We start from the raw sequence: 23,281 nt of genomic DNA on the forward strand, positions 1-23,281 counted from the left end.
AAAGGAGGGGTAAGAAATCATGACGATAAGGCGCACAGGGCATTGTGGTAATACAAGAGTGGAGGTAGAAAATTTGTGACAGACCGGGATTCGAACCAGAATTTACTGCTTCTCACGAGCGGTTGCCGTAGCCGCTTCGGCCACCTGGACATGGTCCTTGCTCACTCAGATTTCCAATTTACGATCCCCAGTGCTAGAGAAAAGTCTGCAGCCGAGTGATTAACTTCAGGAGCACGACCTCCAGGGGCCGAATATCCTTTCTTTCCATGTAATTTCTATGACTGTGAAAACCGTTAATATTAAATGATTCATTTATTATTTCCGTAATCTTTATCCTGAGAAAAGGAGAAAAATTTTTCTTTATAAGAGTGGAAAAAGTGGATGCACAAGAAATTTCAGTCCAATAAGAATACTCGTTTTATTTATATTATTTTATCTACATGCGCGGCAAGCAAATGTATTACATATGGAGCATTGTACGAGTCAGGATGATGATGATAATAGAAACATGGTAGTAATTATTGCGACATACAGCACTTGCAATGAACTCCGAACCTTTGCATGTGCATGGTTTTTTGAATGTGTCGATTGCTAAACAAATGTGAGATGCATTCGTAAGCGGTTCTCGGTCATCACACCATAACGCGGCGTATCACGCGTATCTGCTGTTGTAGTTGCGTGGCACTCAAATAAAAGACCTCTGGTAGCGAGATTCGATCCTCAGACATCGCGTTTATAAAACTAAGCGTCCCTCAGACATCGCGTTTATAAAACTAAGCGTTTACTCGCTTGGTAACTAGCCACCACACGAAGTATGTAAGCACGCGTAAAATAAGCAAACTCTATTTTGTCGACAACGATTAAGAGTTGCGTCTTGTTGTTTACGTCTGTCGAAGTCCAATTCGTGCCCTACACAGCCTGTCAATAGGAATCAAGTCGGTGAGGGGAAGTTCGTCAAACGGACAAATGTTGTAGTAATTGCATTTGCAACATTCACAATTCGAGATCTACAGACTTCCTATCTCACACAGCTCAGTGTCTTCGGCTGCTTCTTTTTTAATCAAGATTCATTTCTGTACAAATATTCCACGCTTGCTTAACTCAATCATAGCAGTGGAGAGCTACGACGAGGAGTGATTTTCTATACCAAACAAAGAGTTATTTTATGTAACTGTGTCTCTAACTTCTCACGCTAATCTTTTTCTTTTTTCAAGAATTTTCGTCATCTATGTGTTATTAATTTCAGTTTTTCTGGCGTGTTACACAACGTCGGTGTGCTCATTACCATGTGTCCCTGGAATGAGCAGTATGTCTAATGTAATCTGCAGTGTCGATAGAATCATAATGGACCAACATACTCTGCAAAACCATGCGAGCTGGGCGCCTCCCCAGTTGGCGCAGGTGCTGCGAGAGAGGGAATTTGTGTATAGTTCTGAACAACTGCATCGGTCTCTCGCAGACGTATGCACACAGTGTTCTGTGCCCATTCACCAAATAAGAAAAGTGGAAGCAACCACGCGCAGCCGGTGCACTACTGAGGTGCAGGACTCACCTGGAGCTGATGGCCGACACCTGGGACAGCCCGGTGACGCGCACGTTCCTGAACGTGATCCTGAGGTTGATGTTTTTGGTGCCGTCGCTGATCTCGATCAGCGGGACATCCAGGGGGTCGACGGGCACCACGCCGAGCGAGGGGATGCCTGTGGGCACAGCAGCAGCCTGCCTCAAGGTCAGAGTACGAGCAGTAGTTATCTTATGTTGATTATCAACCCGAGGAAAGCACTCTGTAACTATGAAACTTTATAGCAGTCCTCTATACATTCACCCTTAAGTGCGTCTTGCTTTTTCTCAACTATGAATGACATTATGGAGATCTCTGTTGTAGAAATCAGTCTCAGAAATAATTCTCCAAGTATCTTCCACGCAACAGTTTCTTCAATAAAGGAAACAGAAATGCAGCAGTGGGTGCCATGTCGGGAAAATACGGGGAGTTACGCAGAATTTTGTAGCCCAAAGTAGCAACATTTCTGTTTTACACGTGTAGCGCTGTAGGACCAAACTGAGGAACAAATAGGCGTGGGCACGTAACAAGTGACTAAATGAAACTGACACCACAAAAGTAACAGTAGATAAAATGAATTTGGCAACGGCCTTTCCCCAGTGGATACACCGGTTCCCGTGAGATCACCGAAGTTAAGCGCTGTCGGGCGTGGCCGGCACTTGGATGGGTGACCATCCAGGCCGCCATGCGCCGTTGCCGTTTTTCAGGGTGCACTCAGCCTCGTGATGCCAATTGAGGAGCTACTCGACCGAAAAGTAGCGGCTTCGGTCAAGAATACCATCATAACGACCAGGTGAGCGGTGTGCTGACCCCATGCTCCTCCTATCCACATCCTCCGCTGAGGATGACACGGCGGTCGGATGGTCCCGATGGGCCATTTGTGTCCTGTAGATGGAGTGTTTTTTTTCTGGATAAAATAAATTTACACAAACCCTAGGCAGACGACAAGCTGTGAGGACATACTAGCATGAGACATGTTTGTCTGTTTATAGACGCTGTCTTCACAATTACTAAACTAATTTTCATGGAGTTTTCAGGCTTAACTTGATCGTAGACAGGGGCAATATATAAGCTTTATTTCATCAAAATTGGAACACGAGAAAAGAAGATGTTTATTTGAAAGTTGTATCTAAAATAATCTGCTCAGCTTAGTAGTACAGATGTTTAATCATCGAGGCATAGTACACCAAAGAACCAATAAACAGCGCTGTTAGTCTTTTTTTAAGTCAACGACAAATGTATTTTCTGAACTCTACGTCACTGATGGAATTAAGTGTCACAATCTTATCTCTACGAATAAAATCTAAGATTGAACTTATTAGGCTAGGATTTACAGATTTCGTCATTTGCATTTGCAGTTCCTTGTGTTCTCCGTTTTTTCAGTTAAAATTGTTGGATGTAACGACCACCAGCTATACAAAACACCGTTTTTTCCAAGTTCGCAAACATGTTTCAGCACCTCTGTGCCATCATTAGTAGGTTTCTGTTTTATTTAATCTGTAATGTGAACATTTTTAATAAATGATTACAAAATTATGTGAATATATCGCGACAAACTAAATTACGTTTAGAGCATAAAGTGATAGGTTAACTCCTAACAAAATTTCTCATCAACATCGTCTGGTTGCAGCTGACAAGCTACCTGTAATAAATAATACACAAGCGGTTCTGAAAAACCATGCAAACCGAGTGTAAAGGAAGATTAAGTAGCTCCCTTTGGTTTTCAGCGATGAAAGCAGATTCTGCCAGCATGTAAGTGACGATCGACTGCGCGTACGACGTAGACCTCTTGAGCGCTGTCTCGTCCGAGACACACTGCCCTACGCAGGCCTTATGATCTGACGTGCGATAAGCTACAACTCTTATTCATCTTTAGTGTTTCTGGAGGGGACGCTAACCAGCGCTCGGTACGTGAAGAATGTTGTTAGACCCGTCTTTTTGCCGCTCTTGCAACAGGAAAATGATGTGTTGTTCCAACAGGATAATGCTCGACCACACACTGCCCGTAAACCTTACAGTGCTCTGCCCTGCATAATCTCCGGACTTGAGCACGCATGGGAGGACAAGAAGTGACTCGTGCAACTCCTCAGTCGACAACAGGTCGTATCTTAGGATAGTATTCACCACCTGCGTGATCTACTGCATGCCAGGGTCAGCAGCTGCATTGCCACTCGTGGAGACTACACCACGTACTGATGTGTGCGCCTCAGCGTGATTCGATACCTGTTACCTCAGTATCGCTTGTACTATTGATTAGTAAATGTAATCATTTCATGTACTCCACGTGCACTCTTGCAACAATAAATCTATTATTTTCCGGTAGTGTAGCACTTATCTTTTGTCATTTTAAAAATAGGGGTTTTTCTTCTTTTTTCCCAACTACAATTTTTCTTTCGGGCCAGAGTTTTTTGGGTGTGTAGATCGACAGCTGATCTCGTCCAGCGGTGATATTGTCTAAAAGGTTGGGAGCGACTGCAGAACAGGCGAGAAGCCTCGCTTCAGAGCGCAGCGGTGACTAGAAGCCCCGAAACTTGACTTTTGCTCACAAATGATTACGATTACACTAAAGTACCTCTAGGTGTCTCGCTACACACCCTTCTTCAATCAGGGTGGTAAGCGACTAACAAATGACTGCTTCGGTCCATCATTTTCGTGTTTCCGTGAGTTTGCAGCTTTATGGTTCGAATGGCTCTGAGCACTATGGGACACATCTGAGGTCATCAGTCCCCTAGAACTTGGAACTACTTAAATCTAACTAACCTAAGGACATCACACACATCCATTCCCGAGGCAGGATTCGAACCTGCGACCGTAGCGGCCTCGCGGTTCCAGACTGTAGCGCCTAGAACCGCTTGGCCACACCGGCCGGCTGCAGCTTTATGCTGGTTGGTACGGAAGAGCAGTGTGTCTGCATAAAGCTTTGTTTTAAACTTCTGAAAACGGCAGCAGAAACGCTCCTAATGTTGAAGAACGCATTTGGAAGTATGCACTTGGAGCCAACGCTTAGGTCAGACGCAGACTTGAATTGGTATAACCGTTTCAAAAACGGGCGAACATCGACTGATAATGATGATGAGCGTTCCACGCGGTCATGAACTCGTATCACACCAGAAAATGTTCAGAATGTAAGTAATCTGATCCTGAAAATTGTAGACAGACCTCTGCAACACCTTGGGAATAAGTCGTAGTATATGCGGACGCATTCTGTGAGAAGAACTACCCATAAGAACGATTGCGGTGAAGTCTGTGCCACACCTCCCCAAGACATCAGAAGGAACACGCGTTAAAACTTGCAACGAAGATGATGCAAAATTTCTTTCAAAGATTGTCTCTGATGACGAAAATTGTTTTATAGCTAACATTCTCAAAATCACAGCAATCGCCACAGTGGAAGAATCCTTCACCTCCGCCAGACAATCTCGATATGTCAAGAGTAAAATTATGTCCATATAAGGACATGTCGAAAAAAAAAACACCCACTATCGCATATCGTGTACATTACACAACACATTTTTATAAAATCAAAATACTAGAAGTATGAACCATATGATCTCTCACTCAAGATGAAATTAATGTTGACAGGGCAAAACTCTGAAACAGCAGAAGATATTAAAGTGTAATCTTGGAGCGTATTAAACATAGTGAAGAAGACCAACTTCCTCGATGCATTTCAAAAGTTGCAGAAGGGTTGGCATGGGCGTATTCGATCCAAAGATGACTACTGTAAACGTAATAATGCAGAATAAGAAAAAGGTAAGACGTATTAATTTTAACTGATACATGTGTGCACCAATGGATGCGATCTTGTAGCCTGCCGCACAACGCTTGCAGCTCCTTTAAGGAACTGATCACATTTGTGATCGGCTCAGCGGTTTTCACGCTCAGTACGTGATATGCGATCTGCTTCCACAGAACAGCGTTAAGAATTTTTGCTTTTGCGCTTTTATTTAAATTACTTTGAGGTCCGATGTTTTGACGTTTCGGCAACAAGTAGTGTACGCAGCCAGCCGCCAGAGTGGTCCACTCTTCACAGTGATATAAAATCATTTTAAAGTCTTTGTCTCATACAAAATAAGCTTAAGAATTCTGAAATTGACGAATGATATAGAACTGATAGCCTTTCTAAACACGCCAGAAAACAGTTCTTAACTTAAATTAGGGCTAGAGTTATATTTTATTTACTTATTTATTTATTTTTTGTAAGTACTGAAATTTTCCCGTCTTGTGTCTCTGAATCTGTTGACCTCAGTGAAACACAATTTTCTTTTGTTGATTACAATAAACTACGTATATTGGTACTGGATCTTTTAAAGTTTTGTAAGGCACTGCGTTTGGTATCTGGTAAAACGAAACTGGCCCAGAAAATTTTGCTTGCGCCATAAGATAGGCAACTCAACTTACTTGAGTGCATGAAGTACATCTTAAGGTGCACGCCAGTTTCATTTTGTCCACCCAGTATAAGCTACGGAAAACTGAGAAAATCATCACAAAAAGTATGAAATTTGAAGTGACTGTTCGTTACAAACATCACGTAAAAAGTTTGAAATTCTCCAATGATAGGCACCTGTGGACTGTCAAATCAGTGCTGGAACTTGCTCTTTATTGAAATGTGTCTAATCTTCGCATTAAGTACACTTTGCTACATAAGATTTGTCAGCCGCAACGAATGCTTTGTGCAGCAGAGTGGCAACACATAGGGAGCCGACAGCACCAGTTGGTTCATTGCTGGTGGTTGCATGTCAGCCAGCTATAGCTATCGATAACCAATTACTTCTCTCTCATCATTGTTTTGTGAAAATTTGATGTTCCAGTAGACCCATCCGTTTTTCAATTTCTTTCAATGTGTTTGTGTAGGTAAAGTGTGAAAGGTGCTACGTTTCCTTGATGTACTTTCAGGAGAGCTCTCCAGCTGTGTGCCCAGATGCTGCTGATCCTTCAAGTATGCAGCTGTCAGAATTTTATAGGGAGTAAGTAAACTGTCAACAGAGGTTTTCCACGTCTGGAATTGGCACCTCATTTTAACTTCAATGTGTTCCCTGCTGCTCCACGAAGGCATACACGCAACAGCAGTGAGCGGACCAAAAGTAGGGATGACCCGGTAGGTGTCTCACCTGCGGCCACCAGCTTGACGACCACGGCCAGCGCCTTCTTTAAACAGTCGTTCACGTCGGGGCTGTCCCTCTTGCAGACTGGATAGTCAGGAGCTGGAACCAAACGTACAATGATAATTAAACTAAGGTAAGCAGGCAAGTATAAATATGGTCGACAGAGAAAGACAAACACACATACGCACAGTACTACAGTGTTACAGTTACTTGGACCCCGACGCATGGTGCATCTCAACATATTTCACATCAACAAATAATGCCAGAGGTGAAAGTAGTAACACTCAGAAATCCTAGGACTGACCGTGATCGAACCTGAGACCTCTGGATTCATAGTCTAACTTTAACATCTTATTGCCTCTCATGCTGTCTGCCCAAACATGACTTGTGCGGCTAGTTCCCCACGCTATAGTGTTAAAAGTTTTGCTAAAGCGTGTAATACTCCTCTTCAACGGAACATAATGACCACGATTCCTCTTCGAAGCGCCAAATAAACCCCCTTTTCAAAACAGATGTACGATATTTCTTCCAAAACAAGCAGCAAACCTCTTGCAAAGCCTTGGAAACTCTTCTTCTAATGTAAATCCGTGTGAAAGGTCATTGGTTCTAATAAATGATTACAACAATCCATATTTCAATGAAGAAGCATAAGAAATGAGAACTTTAGTTTCCTTTAAACACTACACTCAGTGAAGAGACAAAATTTACTTTCTGCAGTTGTTGACAAAACCGAGGGTTCTTCGTTTTAGATTGAAGAAGAAGGAAGTCTTTAAGAAAAACAGTGACACAATGGCTGATAAAAGTCAGGCCAAACAAGACACCTATGGCGAGCGAACGTGAAGGGCTTCATGGCTGAAAGGTGGTCCTAAAAATAAAGTAAAAGAGAAAACTCGGTCTGGTAAACAGGCCTGCCTTCTTTGTTCTATAAGAAGAGCATTGTTTGTTTCAGAAGAGGAACAATGGCCATTCGACGAGAGTACTCTTGTCTTGTTTGGATTTTAGTAGAGTCTTGTTCATTTCAGAAAAAAAGTCTTGTCTGTTGTAAGAGACTCACACTCTATAACAAACCTTTTTTTGACGTGTGTATAATACGATACGACATAAGCGAAAGGGAATAAGCAAAGTAGACTAATTTTCGGGTCGAACGATCACTTACTTCAGACACCGTTCGAATATTAAAGTCTTTGAACAAGATCCTGAACGTAAGCTTTCCACGACAGTTTATTATCTGTCTGAACACGTAGACATTTGAACTGTTCAGCTTCACTAATGATATGCGCACTCTGTGAAATTAAAACGTCGGGTTTTGTTAAATTGTGCGTTAAGAAACTGTAAAACCTGAGTCTTACTGTGACTTAGCGTTAGTTTATTTTCTACAAGCCATGAACTTATGAACTGCACTATTTGAAACAGAGCCAGGATTGCACACAACATCCTTTACTACCAAGCTAGCGTCATCAGCAAACAGAGATGGCATATCATTTATTATATAAATAAGGAACAGGAGAGGCCCCAACACTGATCACTGAGGCACCCCCCCCCCCCCCCCCTAATTTAACAGTGCCTCACTCAGACAGCACATCACAGCCATACTCAACACTGTGAACAATGTCCTTTTGCTGTCTGTTGTTAAAGAGGTGAACCGATTTTGAGCTGTTAGCCATATTCCATAATGGTCTATCGCCGATATATTAAAAATCGAGAACTGGAGAGGTAAGCATATGTTGAGTACTGCTTTACAAACAAACACAAAATATTATTTGATGAAACAAAGGTTTTGTCCAGGCTCCAGCATACTTGGATTCTGTAATTAAAGAGGCTGTGGAAATAAGAATTAGTGAGGACAACTTCAACCGCGACAGCGGATATAATCTCAACGGTGCGTGGAAGCGACCTCTCGATGCAGAGAGGAGCCAGAGATATTCATCTCAACGTTTACCCTACGACGGGAACGGTGGTGCTGACGTCGTCACCATCTGTTACAGCATTACCTGATTTCTGACCAATCAGACGACGCCTTTGGGCCACAGCAACCGTTTCCTGACGAAGATGATGAGGGTGATTCTCAAAAATGCGAGGTTTTACTTTGAATTGAAGCCGAGAATGTTTTATTCTTACTGTTCGAGAGTTTGCGATCTTGTTCAAGTGTGACTAACAGGCGAAGTAGAGGGATTTCAGGATTGCGTTGCTAGTATTGTAACATGCCTGTGTAGCCCAGACGGAATTATGTTGTGTACTGAACTTAAAGACCAGCTGTTGAAAAAGTGGCAGCATTGTATCTGCCCCGAAAGCCGCGCGCGTGAAAACACACGCTTCCGGACTGGTGGAAACGCGCCAGTACCGGGTCGAATCCGACAAGCGGGTTAACGACGAGAGCCGGTGAGTCGGCGTGTCTGGATGTGATTTTTAGGCGGTTTCCCACACCTCACGTGGTGAATATCGGTCTGATACCGACGTTTCCCGTTACACTGAGGTGACAAATGTCATGGGATGCGTTCTAATATCGTGTCGGTAGTCATTTTTCCCGGCATAATGCAGCAACTCCATGGGGCATAGACTCAACGAGTTGTCTGAAATCCCCTGCAGAAATAATGAGCCGTCCCTAATTGCCAAAGTGTTGCTCGTGCAGGATTTTGCGCACGAACTGACCTCTCGATTATGTCCCCCAAAAGTTCGATGGGATTTTTGCTGGGCGATTGAGTGGCCATATCATTCTCTTGTACTGTCCAGAGTGTTCTTCAAACCAATCACGAACAGTTGTGCCCTGGTGACACAACATCGTTGTTTGCGAACATGAAGTCCATAAATGGCTGCAAATAAATCATTTCCAGTTAATGATCGGTTCAATTGGACCAGGCAGAACATTCCATGCAAACACTGCCCACACCATTATGGAGCCACCACCAGCTTGAACAGTAGTGCCTTGTTGACAACTTGAGTTCATGGCTTCGTGGTGTTTGCGCCACACTCGAACCATACCATGAGCTCTTACCAACTGAAATCCTGTCTCATCTGACCAGGTCACAGTTTTACAGTCGTCTGGGGTCCAACCAATATGGTCACGAGCCCAGCAGAGCTACTGCAGGCGATGTCGTGCTGTTAGCAGAGGAACTGGCGTCGGTCGTCTGCTGCCACACCCCATTAAAGCCAAATTTCGCAGAGCCGACTTAACGGATACGTTCGTCCCACGTTCAACACTGATTTCTGCGCTTATTTCACGCAGAGTTGCTTTTATGTTGGCAGTGACAACTCTACGTAAACACCGCTGCTCGTTAAGTGATGACCGTCGGTGGTTACGTTGTCCTTGATGAAAAGTAATGCCTGAAATTTTATTGTTCTCGGCACATTGTGGACACTGTGGACCTAGGTATATTGAATTCCCTGACGAGTTTTGGAATGGAATGTCGTATGCGTCTGACTCGAACTACCATTCCACGTTCAAAGTCTGTTAACTTCCGTCGTGCGGCCACAGTCACGTCGGAAATCTTTTCGTGTGAAAAGAATACAAATGACAGTTCCGCGAATGCACTGCCGTTTTATTTCTTGTGTAAGTGATACAACCAACAGCTGTACACCAGCTTATGGTACCCCATGACTTTTGTTACCTTGATGAGAACGTTACGCAAACATTTAGAAAACTTCCTCAAATTTCGACACAGAATTTACTCTCAACGCAGACAGATGCGGTTTACTGATGTCATCCTAGGAGGGGGTGAATTGGGGACTGATGGCCTTAGATGTTTATTCTCTTTAAATCCTCTGTTAACAGCAGACAGATTCTTCTCTCTCTCTCTGTTTCTCTTCGTGGCGTTGTTCCAGAAGAAGCCAGTTGAGTAAATTTATGACACCAGCAGCTCACGTAGACTGTGGCAAATATCTATTCCCTACATCGCATATCTCGTGATCTCGCGTAGTGACGATGACAATAAAAAAAGAGAGATTAAAGAACTAACGGAAACTTAAGGACAGCGTTTTTTGCCCCTAGCTGACACGCGAATCCAGCGGAACGGAGTGCGACTAATGTTGGCACGCGCCGTGTATTAATCAGACATGAAGATTAGCTGTAAAAAACATGTTGCATCACAGATGGCGTAATCTCCTCCTTCTGTCGTCAATATGTAACTAGATACACTAGCTTTTTGCAGGTTTTGCTCGACATGTTTCTGCCAGGTACTTTGCCTGTTATTCTCTAGTGAAATTTTCCTTCTGGTAACAAGCTATTGCATAATATAAACTGCTCACGTCCCGCAGAACTGGTTGTGAAGGCTGCTGTCGGCCACAGGTGGGACTCTCCCGTGGCGACTGGAGAAAACGAAAGCGACGTAGCAAAGCTAATAGCTGGGTACACATCAGCAGGTTGCGAAGCTGCTGTCTAGGAGTGCCTCAGAGCCTTCATGCACACTTTTACTGATCTACCACAAGGCTCCAAGTTGGATTCGCTAATATTCCCATTGTACATAAATAACATCATACACCGGTGAAACAGCAGTAATATTTGTTATCTATGCGGGAGTCAAAATCAAGTACACCAAAAAAGTTTTAAGGAAACAGAGATAGTTAATTACGTATCCAATGAGAAAATATGATTGCCCTGAACATCTAATGCAACAAATTTTTTCTCTGATAGCAGTTTAGTTTTATTCAGCATTCCAACACACCATATTATCCCCACTTTTTTGCTACAAACCCTATTATTCAGCATTGTCTCCGTTCAATGCGACGACCTTACTCCATATTACCGGGAGTGCCTGTATGCCCGCATTGTATCAATCTACTAGTCGACGTCGGACCCAAAATCTTGCTGCATCAATGATCTCCCATGTTCCACACAGCGCTTACCGCGGAATGCATCCTTCATTGGGCCAAACAGATGGAAGTCGGGAGGTGCGAGATCTGGACTGTAGGGTCGATGAGGAAGAAGAGTCCAATGAGGTTTCGTGAGCTCCTCTCGGGTTTCCAGAATAGAGTGAGGCCTTCTGTTGTCACGGAGATGAAAAAGTTCGCTAGCATTTTTGTGGAGTCGTTTCTTCAGTTTCCTGAGGGTAGCAAGACACACTTCACAGTTGATCGTTGCACCATGATGGAGGACGTCAAGTATAATAGTCCTTCCAGAGTCCCAGAAGACAGTCGTCATGACTTTACCGGCTGAGGGTGTAGCTTTGAACTTTTTCTTCAGAGGAGAAATGGTGTGGCCCCACTACATGGATTGCCGTTTTGTTTCCAGTCGGAAATGATGAATGCATGTTTGTTCGCACGTGACAATGTTCGACAAAAAATTGTCAATCAGACCCGTAAGGTGCAAGCAACACCGCAATATGGTCCTTCGTTGCTCTTTAGAGCCTTCTGTTAGGTGGTGAGGAATCCAGGGTATCCCAACTGGTCGACGAGTATGTCAACACTACCAACAGAGGCGTCCGATTGTGCTGCGAGGTGGTTCCTTGAACCCTCTGCCAGGCACTTTATTGTGAACAGCAGAGTAATCACGTAGATAGATAGAGGTGTCTGGTGTGATCCTCGATCACCTCGAATGAGAGTGTCCGCCCGTTCCAACACTGCAGGAGTCACATCTGTGTGCGGCCGGCCGGCACGCTGGAGATGGGACAGGTTTGCGCCCAAGGTCTCACCGCGTTCTTGTTCACAGACGTCCTGCAAGCGCCTATGAATGTCCTCGGTGCTCTGGCTGTTCACCAAAAGAAACTCAATTACAGCTCTCCGCTTGGAACACTCTTCCGTTACTGACGCCATTTTAAAGGCTACGTATAGCGTCGCCATCTACCAGCACTTCATGAAAATATGGCGAGAATATTCCATGATATCACACAACAAATTCCGCATTTTTTTTTCAACCGAAACTCACTAAGAAAAAAATGTTGCATTACTTATTGAATGCCTCTAATACTGGATTTCATTTGGTAATATTCCACATTGATGACTGTGTGGAATCAAAAAACTGAAAAAAGAAAATATATCTTAATATTTGCACGCTTTGGTGCTCAACTGGTACTTCAGCAATGTTTATCATGTAGCTAAAATTTAATACTTCCCGTCTTTCGCAGCTTAATTTTTGTTATGATTTTTACCAAACGTCTCACGTTATCGTATTATCTTTAGCAGCTCTATCAAAAAGATAGCAGATAACTGTTGAATTATAAATATTTTGTGTTTCCTAACAGCACATTTCAATGTTCTACCCGCTCCGTTCAACTAATCTTCCAAGTCCTTTGACGTCTCTAGCCGAATAAACATGCCATCAGCAAGCCTTAAAATTTTTATGTATACTCCCCGAACTTTAATTCCCCTGCCAAATTTGCCTTTCGTTTCATTTTTGTTTGCTCAATGTACGAATCGAATAACATGAGGGATAGGCTATAACCCCGTCTCACTCGCTAATCAACTACTGCTCGTTCCTCTACAAGCCTTAGATAACCTTTCGCTCCCTGTATTTAGTCCTTGCTACGAGGGTCACTCCAAAAGAAATGCACACTATTTTTGTAAAAATACAGTTTTCATTCTGCATGAGTGAAAGTCTTACAGTGAGTAGACACATCCTTCCTGCTTGTTTTCAAACTTAGTTCAACCTGTTCCCGTGAGTGGCACCATCACAGCATGTCTTCAAGATACCTGCTACACTTGACGTTCGTCAGATGCAACGTGCTGTCATAGAATTCCTGTGCTGTGAGAACGAGACAGTGGGGAATATCCACAAGAGGTTGAAAAAGGTGTATGGAGATGCTGCTGCCGATCGCAGTACAGTTAGACGGTGGGCAAGCAGGGTACGTGATGAAAGCGGACACGGCAATATTGAGGATTGTCCTCGAAGCGGCAGGCCTCGTACTGCATACACTCCAGACAATGTGCAGAGAGTTAACGAATTGGTGACTACTGGCAGACGCATCACAGTGAACGAATTGTCACGTTACGTTGGGATAGGGGAAGGAAGTGTTTGCGGAATATTGAAAGTGTTGGCGTTAAAAAGGTTTGTGCCAGGTGGGTTCCCAGGATGTTGACAGTGGCTCACAAAGAAACAAGAAAAACGGTATGCAGCAGACTTTTGGAACACTACGAGAATGGTGGAGATGAATTTCTTGGAAGAACTGTGACAGGTGATGAAACATGGCTCCACCATTTTTCACCAGGGACGAAGAGGCAATCAATGGAGTGGCATCATGCAAATTCACCCAAGAAAACAAAAATTCAAAACCACACCTTCTGCTGGAAAAGTTATGGCTATGGTGTTTTTCGATTCCGAAGGACTCTTGCTTGCGGACATAATGCTAAGTGGAACCACCATAAATTCTGATGCATATGTGACGACACTGAAGAAACTTCAAACTCGACTGAGACGTGTTCGACCACATTGGCAAAAGCAGGCCACATGTCAGTCAAGAAACCACGGAAGCGATCACAAAACTCGGATGGACAACACTGAAACACCCGCTTTACAGTCCTAACCTGGCTCCATGTGACTATCATCTCTTTGGAAAACTGAAACTCTCTTCTTGCAACAAGGTTTGAAGATGATGACTCCCTTGTGCACGCTGCCAAACAGTGGCTCCAACAGGTTGGTCCAGAATTCTACCGTGTGGGTACACAGGCGCTGGTTCCAAGATGGCGTAAGGCAGTTGAGAGGGATAGAAATTATGTGGAGAAATGAAAATATTGTTCCTAAAGGATGTATCTACACGCTGTAAAACTTTCAATCATGTAGAATAAAAGATGGATTTTAAAAAAAATAGTGTGCATTTCTTTTGGAGTGACCCTAGTACCATCAGGACTTTCGAGAGCATATTCAGGTAAATGTACTTCTGCTTTCCTCAGTTTACCTTCTTTATAGGGTCAGTATTGCCTCACATGTCCTCCAGAGCCCACACTCAGCTTCCTCGAGGTCGGCTTTTACTAGTCATTCCACTCTTTTGTGTGTGTCAGTGTTTTGAAACCAGGACTTAGTAAATTGATAATTCGGTATTACTTACACCTGTCAGCATACGCCTTTTTTGGAATTTTTGTTCGCTGCATGTAAATGTAAATTATTATTGTTACCATCGTCTGGTTTTTCGTCATTTAAATGTTTCATACAACATCCTTTTGTGTCCCTGTCGCATACCGTACCTGCAGTGCACTGACTTTGCGAGGCGAATCCTCAGATAGTGGCGGCTCAGTAGCTGCGCGGTCAGCGTGGCGGAGGGGTGCGGGTTCGATTCCCGTCACCGCTGGAGATTTTCTTTGCTCTGGGACTGGGTCGTCTATTGCCGTTACGTTCATATGTGATAACTGACATTATACTATAAAGATAGCTGTTTGGGCATGTCCCGAAAGCCAACAAATTAAGAAAAAGCAATTCGTTGCTAGCTTATAGACCGTTCCTCTGCTACAATGACCAGCCTCACAAAGCTTTTAGGCAGTTTTTTGCAGTCTTATATGCAAATTCCGGTGTAGTTTCTCACTCAAGCCTCTTAGACGCAATACACACTCTATTCATGCACCTTATGACAATCAGGTTTCGTCTATTCATGTAAAAAACAGAAGTATATTAGGTTACTTTTCTTGACCTATCAAATACTAAGGGGAAAAAAAACGCAGATACAAAACAAAAAATTAATGTAGAGTAATGAAATTTCGCCAGTGCGTTTGTCTAGGTAACATAATTGAGTGATTAACGTTGCAAGAAAACAGGCTGAAGTGCCTGATAAGCCATTGCAAATGTGAAATTTGGTACCTTAATAACCCTGTAACCGCCAGAATGTTGACTGCAAGCGTGCCAACGTGCATGCATTGTGTTGTACAGGTGCCGCTTGTTACTTTGTGGGGTGGTTTTTGATGCCTGTTGCACTTAGTCGGTCAGTACATGGACGGTCACTGCTGGATGTAGTCCGATGGAGTTGTAGTCCGATATGTCCCATACGTGTGCGATTGGAGACAGATCTGGTGATCGAGCGTATTGTATGTATACGTCATCAGGCAGTGTTAATGCATGTACCGCAAACTATAAAGATTATATTTATCCAATATTTGAGAATGAGAGTACTTAGCGACTTCGAACACACTATACAAATAATTTCAAAAATTTTCCGAACTTTTTCGTTAACATTCTCCTTCCCCCTCTCCCCCAAAAAACAATGAAAATAAAAACAAAATATTGTTTAGTAAATTTTCGCTATTCATGCATAAAACTTTAGCATCAGACAAGTTTTTTTAAGTTGTTTCTTCTTTACTACCAGCCCGATTCCCAACACATTTTGCGGACAACGGTGTCATTCTGTACCACTGAATCTACCTGTAAAATTACACCATTGTACGACACATGGTTCGGGAGATATGACGCCATAAACATACAAATGCCTGAAAAACTTGCTTTTCTTAAAACAGAGCGCAGATTACCCACACTGTTGTTATCCAGTGTTTGATAATAAGGGGAGTTAGTGACTTTCAACGAACTTTTTTAACATAATTTTTCTAAATTTCTTCATTGATCTATGGGTCAATAATCCATAACAAATAAAAGTAACACGACTACGGTTTTGCGTAGTTGACCATAAACCTTTTAGATGCTTAACGTCAAATCTGAAGAGGAATTCCGCCTTATGCAAGACACTGTTTTAGTTTTATTTTACTCGGGTATGTTTCAACACTTTATGTGCTATCTTCAGTGGGATTCCCCTCTGGGCCCGGGTTCGATTCCCGGTTGGGCCGAGGAATTTTCTCCGCCCAGGGACTGGGTGTTGCGCTGTCATCATCATCCTATCATCCTCATCGACTGCAGGTCGCCCGCCCGGGTTCCCGGGTTCGATTCCCGGCGGGGTCAAGGATTTTCTCTGCCTCGTGATGGCTGGGTGTTGTGTGCTGTCCTTAGGTTAGTTAGGTTTAAGTAGTTCTAAGTTCTAGGGGACTGATGACCATAGATGTCAAGTCCCATAGTGCTCAGAGCCATTTTTTTTTGCAGGTCGCCGAATTGGCGTCAAATTGAGAGACCGGCACCCGGCGAACGGTCTGCCCGACGGGGGGCCCTAGCCATACGAATAAATAAAAAAATGGGATTCTTGTTTATTTTCTCTCTCACACGATGCTATGACGTGTATACGACGATAGCTTTAATTCTACTACACTTTCTAGAGCTGCTCGTGGTTTCATGGTTCTTCGTCGTTTTGGCGGTGTTTCACTTGCTTGTGTCGTGTTAAAGTACTTATTTGTTTTGCTGCAGCGGTTTCTTGAGCGCGACACACATTTTGAATGGTTTGTCAGTAACAAGAAACGACAGCAGCAAAGAAATGAATACTTTCAACCCTTCCGCTGCTACAGAAGAGCTCTTAGCGTACTGTGCCTAGGCGGCTTCTGTTTCCGCTGTACTGCTAGCCAAATGCTGATACTGTGCTGAGGGAAGGCGCACCGCCAGGTATGAAATACTTATACGATTTTACGAAAACTATTAGATGCAAAAAATTTATTTCTGCGCAACTTGTAGTTTGATATCTTCACTTGATAAAGGACTGAATTTCTTTTCTTTTTCCTTCTTGCTTATTGCACCGTATCAAATCAAGTAAAACATTGCGCAAAATTTAAAGAGATTGCTGTGGTTTAAACGCTTTGCCTAAACTTTGCGAATGATTGATTTTAGCTCATACATTGCAGTGAATGGAATGTAGATAAGATACTGAAATTTTATTTAAAATTGACCGTGGAATGACGTCTGATTGCACTCTCGAGTTATTGGATTTTGTATCCCAAGCCCGGTCGTTGGTGGCGCACCCATTCACGTCGTTACGCTTCGCGAATTTTATGGTCGTAACATGAGTTTTCTCTGTTCTTTCGGACATGTCAGCAAGAAGAGACACCAGTCATATATATGCTCCGTGAATGCTAATATGATAATTCAAGTTAGAGCAGCGTTCGCCCGACCTCGTACGGGACTTGACGCGATGCGACTAGCAGACGGAGGAAAAAGGGCGAAGGATAGAGTGCGTCAAACGGGAGTAGCATTGAGAGGGGGAGGGGGCGGGAGGCGTGCTCGGGTAGTCCGTGCCGTTGTGTATGGCTATTGTGCCAAGGCGGCGCAAATGGATAACGCATCTGCCTAGTAAGCAGGAGACCCGCGTTCGAATCCCGCCATTGGTACAAATTTTCATCTGTCGACAATGAATTCATTCATTGCCCAAATGTCACAGAGATCGGAATTCCTCCTTTCTGAATATATCTCGTGAACGTTTCAAGATATCGAAATGAGGTTTTCTGCAAATGATAGCGCGCAATGAGGCACACAGAGTATGCTGTATGTTAAATACTCGAAGCTTTTCCGTTCACCGAGATATGGAAGTAACTCGTCTGCAGCAGTGATAGGTCAGAGGCTCAGAGGTCCATAGTGCTGTAGGAAAACTCAAGCAGCGTGCATATACACGTCCACGACACTGGTGATGACGGTATTGTTTAGTGGGGCACTTAACATCGTGGTCATCGGCGCCAGTACAAGTTCCCAATCTTTCCATTTCCAGTCTCGCCACGTCTCGAATGATGAGATGATCAGGAAAAGAGAGACAACCAGTCCCCAGGCGGAGAAAATCCCCGCTTCGGCCGGGAATCGAACACAGCACTTGGGAAACGGCGTGACAGGATATGTACACAGGCCCACAGCAGCGAAATGGTTGAGGAATTCGGAGTGGCGTGAGCTGCTACTGTTACTTTTAGAAACAATAGAACTATGAGCACAGGTAAAACGTTGTTCCTGGAGTGTTTATGTAGAGGCGGCGGCGGTACTCACGCAGGTGCGCGGCCGCAGCCGGCCGCAGTGGGGCTAGGAGCAGGGCCGCCCCGCAGACCAGTGTCACTGTGCACGCGGCAGCCATGTCTGCGTCTGCCGTGCAGCAGCCGCAGCCGCGGTATAACCCAGCGGCCCCCACCCGCCGGCCACGCAGTCGCAACTCGTTTTCGCTGGTAATTTGCCAGGCAGGCCGCAACATGCGCGCCTTTCGACCCACGTGCATTCCGCACCGACGTTCCTGCTCCCGTGTACTGGGGTTTCCCGTACATCCCTTGTGTATGGCCGTCAAGTTTTAGGTTCCTATCCTTCCTTTTACTCTTCACTCAAAAATGCATCTATGAAATGGGAAGAAAACAGAAACCACAGGAAAAAAGCGCAATCTGTCACAAGGCAGAACATACTCAAACAAATGCGATTATCCTTACGAATTGGGGAACTCATCTCGAACATCAATACACGATGATGTGCATAACGTAAGGCCGAAAATAGCTTTTGCATGATGCGTCACTGCCAAGTAACATACCTCAATGAAACTAGAACGTTACATACACTTTGTGATAAAAAGTATCCGGGCACCCCCCAAAAACATACGTTTTTCATATTAGGTGCATTGTTCTGCCACCTACTGCCAGGTACTCCATATCAGTGACATCAGTAGTCATTACACATCGTTAGAGAGCAGAATGGGGCGCTCCGCGGAACTCTCGGACTTGACTTCGAACGTGGTCAGGTGCTTGGATGTCACCTATGTCATACGTCTGTATGCGAGATTTCCACACTCCTAAACATCCCCAGGTCCACTGTTTCCGATGTGATAGTGAAGTGGAAACGTGAAGCGACATGTACAGCACAAAAAGCGTACAGGACGACCTCGTCTATTCACTGACAGAGACTGCCGACAGTTGAAGAGCGTCGTAATGTGTAATAGAGAGACATCTATCAAGACCATCGCCCGCGCGATTAGCCGAGCGGTCTAACGCCGGTAACTCAGCGTGTCCGGTCAGAGGGTTAGCTGCCCTCTCAGTTAATGGATCAACGACGAACTGAATTGGGTGTCTTGGGACGTCCGCCACGAGCAGCTTTCCGGAGTGGGATGGAGCTCCTGGTCCTCAACACGAATCCGCCTGGCGGTGAGCCGGCCAGTCTGTGGATGGTTTTTAGACGATTTTCCATCTGCCTCGGCGAATGCGAGCTGGTTCCCCCTATTCCGCCTCAGCTACACTAAGTCGGTGATTGCTGCGCAAACAAGTTCTCCACGTACACGTACACCGCCATTACTCTACCATGCAGACATAGGGGTTACACTCGTCTGATGTGAGACGTTCACTGGGGGTTGGGGGGACGGGGGGACCGGGGGGGGGGGCGGGTGACCGGGGCCGAACCGCACAATAACCCTGGGTTCGGTTTGGGGTGGCGGAGGGGTGAAGTGGACTGCGGCAGTCGTCGTGGGGTTGTGGACCACTGCGGCTGCGGCGAGGACGGAGCGTCGTTTCTAGGTCCCCGATTAACATAAAATACAGAATGAAATTTTCACTCTACAGCGGATTGTGCACTGATATGAAACTTCCTGGCAGATTAAAACTGTGTGCCGGACCGAGACTCGAGCTCGGGACCTTTGCCTTTCGCGGGCAGGTGCTCTACCAACTAAGCTACCCAAGCACGACTCACGCCCCGTCCTCACAGCTTTACTTCTGCCAGCACCTCGTCTCCTACCTTCCAAACTTTACAGAAGCCCTCCTGCGAACCTTGCAGAACTAGCACTCCTGAAAGAAAGGATAATGCGGAGGCATGGCTTAGCCACAGCCTGGGGGATGTTTCTGTAAAGTTTGGAAGGTAGGAGACGAGGTACTGGCAGAAGTAAAGCTGTGAGGACGGGGCGTGAGTCGTGCTTGGGTAGCTCAGTTGGTAGAGCGTTTGCCCGCGAAAGGCAAAGGTCCCGAGTTCGAGTCTCGGTCCGGCACACAGTTTTAATCTGCCAGGGAGTTTCAACATACAATACATACAATACAATACAGACCAACACAAAGGAATTCCAAACTGCATCAGGATCCACTGCAGGTACTATGACATTTAGGCAGGCGGTGAGAAAACTTGGATTTCATGGTCGAGCGGTTACTCATATGCCACACATCACGCCGATAAATGCCAAACGACGCCTCGCTTGGTAAACATTGGATGATTAACAGTGGAAAAACGTTGTATGGAGTGACGAATCACGGTACACAATGTGGCGGTATGATGGCAAGGTGTGGGTACGGCGAATGCCCGGTGAACATCATCTGGCAGCGTGTGTAGTGCCAACAGTAAAATTCGGAAACGGTGGTGTTATGGTGTGGTGTTTTTCATGGATTGGGCTTGCACCTTTTTGTTGTTTTACGTGGCACTATCACAGCACAGACCTACCGTCATGTTTTAAGCACCTTCTTGCTTCCTACTGTTGAAGAGCAATTGTGAAATGGGGGTTGCATCTTTCAACACGACTGAGCACCTGTTCATTATGCACGGCCTGTGGCGGAGTGGTTACACGACAATACCGTGGTGTCACCGCCAGAAACCACACTTGCTAGGTGGTAGCTTTTAAATCGGCCGCGGTCCGGTAGTATACGTCGGACCCGCGTGTCGCCACTGTCAGTGATCGCAGACCGAGCGCCACCACACGGCAGGTCTAGAGAGACGTACTAGCACTCGCCCCAGTTGTACGGACGACTTAGCTAGCGATGCAACACTGACGAAGCCTCGTTTATTTGCAGAGAAGATAGTTAGAATAGCCTTCAGCTAAGTCAATGGCTACGACCTAGCAAGGCGCCATATCAATTGATAGTTATCGTATGAAGCATGTCTCATCAAGAACGATGTATACAAATGATGGATTAAAGTTAAGTATTCCAGAAGCTACGTACTTTTCTTTATAGCATTCATTCCGTATCCTGTTTCAGACCTCACGCCAGCCTGCTTAACGCGTGCATTTCGGCCTTCTCTAGCTATACAACAAATACGATCACTGTAATGGACTGGCCTGCACAGACTCCTGACCTGAATACTATAGAACACCTTTGAGATGTTTTAGAACGCCGACTTGGTGCCAGGCCTCACCGACCGACATCGATACCTCTCCTCACAATGGACTGCCATTCCCCAAGAAATCTTCCAGCACCTGATTGAACGTATGCCTACGACAGTGGAAGCTGTCATCAAGGCTAATGGTGGGCCAACACCATATTAAATTGCAGCATTACCGATGGAGGACGCCACGAACTTGTAAGTCATCTTGAGCCAGGTGTCCGGATATGTTTGATCACATAGTGTAGAAAGAACTGCTGCAGTAGAGCAGCAAAGGTAACTGAATACATACTGAGTGAGACGAACAGAAATAACACTTTTATTCAAACACAGTAATTACTCTGAAGTCACCGCGATTTGTGATGGTTCCCTGGACATTGCAAAAGGCGCCACACGGTTCTTAATAGGGTGCGTGATCACCACGGGCGGCAGGGCGAGCTCTGCACGTAACCCCAAGCTGGCCTCAAGGTTGGAGGTCTTGTCGTGGGGTGTTCCATTGCTCCACCAGATGCATCTGGACGTACTGTAGTATCTCTCTCCCTCACGAGCTCCATGGGATTTAAATCAGGGGAATCAGCAGGCCAGTCCATTCGGCGAATACCCTCTCGTTCCAATACGTCCTCCACCTGCGCTGTTCGATGCGGTCGCGCGCTGTCAAGCAAAACAATGAAGTCGGGGCCCAGTGCGCCGCTGAAAAGACGCACATGGGGAAGGAGTGCAGAGTCACGATAACGTGATAAGGTTTGGAGGCCAGTACACTCGAGAAACATTATATCTCTTCGCACCATAACCTCCGCACCACCAAAACGATCACGTTAGACTGTCTTCCGCCTTCCGAGATGCACTACGTGTTCCCATCTCTCGTCAGGTGAGGATGCGTCCGGATACAACCGTTTCAACAACCCTACGACCAGCATGCACTGCCATCCGTGCTGATCGCACAGCTTATTCAAAATTGTCGAAAATTCGAATTTTTATTCAATTGTTTGCAAGGTATATGTATCTAGAATGTCGAGACGAAAAGTTTTTTTAATCCGTGCGTTGCAAAAGTTTCTACAGCCCATTGTTCGAAGCCGCCACGAGACTGCCTTAACCGTAGACGCCCGGCTCAGGTAGAAAAACTGTCGCGCCCTGCCGCACGTTCACAGAATCATTTATACTGCAGTACGCATGCAAAACATATTCACCAAAAAGTTGAGGAACAGCGTGTGCAGATTGCCGAACGCAGCATACCCAGCTGAGCCACATCGGCTTGTCTCGCCAAGAAGAAGGAGGGAGTCGTTCTCCAGGAGCAATTCGAGTTACGGGAAGGGTTGATATAAGGCCCTGAAATTGCAGATTAAATGTAAGTAACGAGAATACTTTGTTTTGGTCAAATTTTCGTCAAAATTGGTTAAAGCGTAACTTTTTCTCCGCCGTATTGGACTAGCCATACTGAAAATTTAATTTCAGATTTGTAGAGAAACCTAACCTTACCTAAACTTACCTAAGTTTGTGCGCAGACGGGCACGTAATTTTTTTTGTAGCTCTTGTATCAGGGGAGATATCGAAGCAAGATTTTTTTAATGGAACGGTGTATTTTTTGACGGCATTCGAAAATACTTCAAAAGACGGTACACTGATACAGAATTTGGGAATGTGGGCGTTGAAGAATTTCGGAAACGTATCCCAGAAATGTGCTTCAGTTAAAAGGAAAGGGAAGTGCCACTGGTAATTGCAGTGTAAAAATGAGCAAATAGTGCTCTCATGTCCGAGAAATCTACCTCACTACTCCACAAGCCACCTTACGGTGTGTGGCGGAGGGTA

At 44.9% G+C, this 23,281-nt stretch overlaps 1 protein-coding gene, 1 non-coding gene and 1 pseudogene across 2 annotated transcripts in view; 2 read left to right on the forward strand and 1 right to left on the reverse strand.

Moving 5' to 3' along the window:
- LOC126419092 (protein takeout-like) overlaps positions 1-18,546 on the reverse strand; it is a 45,398-nt gene extending 26,852 nt beyond the window's left edge. Inside the window, exons 1-3 of the mRNA XM_050086189.1 lie at positions 18,416-18,546; positions 6,673-6,765; positions 1,553-1,700 (exon numbers count right to left, since the gene is read on the reverse strand). Of these exons, the coding sequence (XP_049942146.1) occupies positions 1,553-1,700; positions 6,673-6,765; positions 18,416-18,500 (326 nt within the window). The 5' untranslated portion in view covers positions 18,501-18,546. The remainder of the gene's footprint in view (positions 1-1,552; positions 1,701-6,672; positions 6,766-18,415) is intronic.
- On the forward strand, positions 2,143-2,260 carry LOC126420017 (5S ribosomal RNA; annotated as a pseudogene).
- Positions 18,547-20,301: 1,755 nt separating the features above from the next.
- Positions 20,302-20,376, forward strand: Trnas-cga (transfer RNA serine (anticodon CGA)). The gene has a single exon. It is a non-coding gene; the product is annotated as a tRNA-Ser (tRNA).
- The last annotated feature ends 2,905 nt before the right edge of the window (positions 20,377-23,281 follow it).

The sequence above is a fragment of the Schistocerca serialis genome, chromosome 9, assembly GCF_023864345.2.
Source record: "Schistocerca serialis cubense isolate TAMUIC-IGC-003099 chromosome 9, iqSchSeri2.2, whole genome shotgun sequence".
In the NCBI taxonomy this organism is placed as follows: domain Eukaryota; kingdom Metazoa; phylum Arthropoda; class Insecta; order Orthoptera; family Acrididae; genus Schistocerca; species Schistocerca serialis.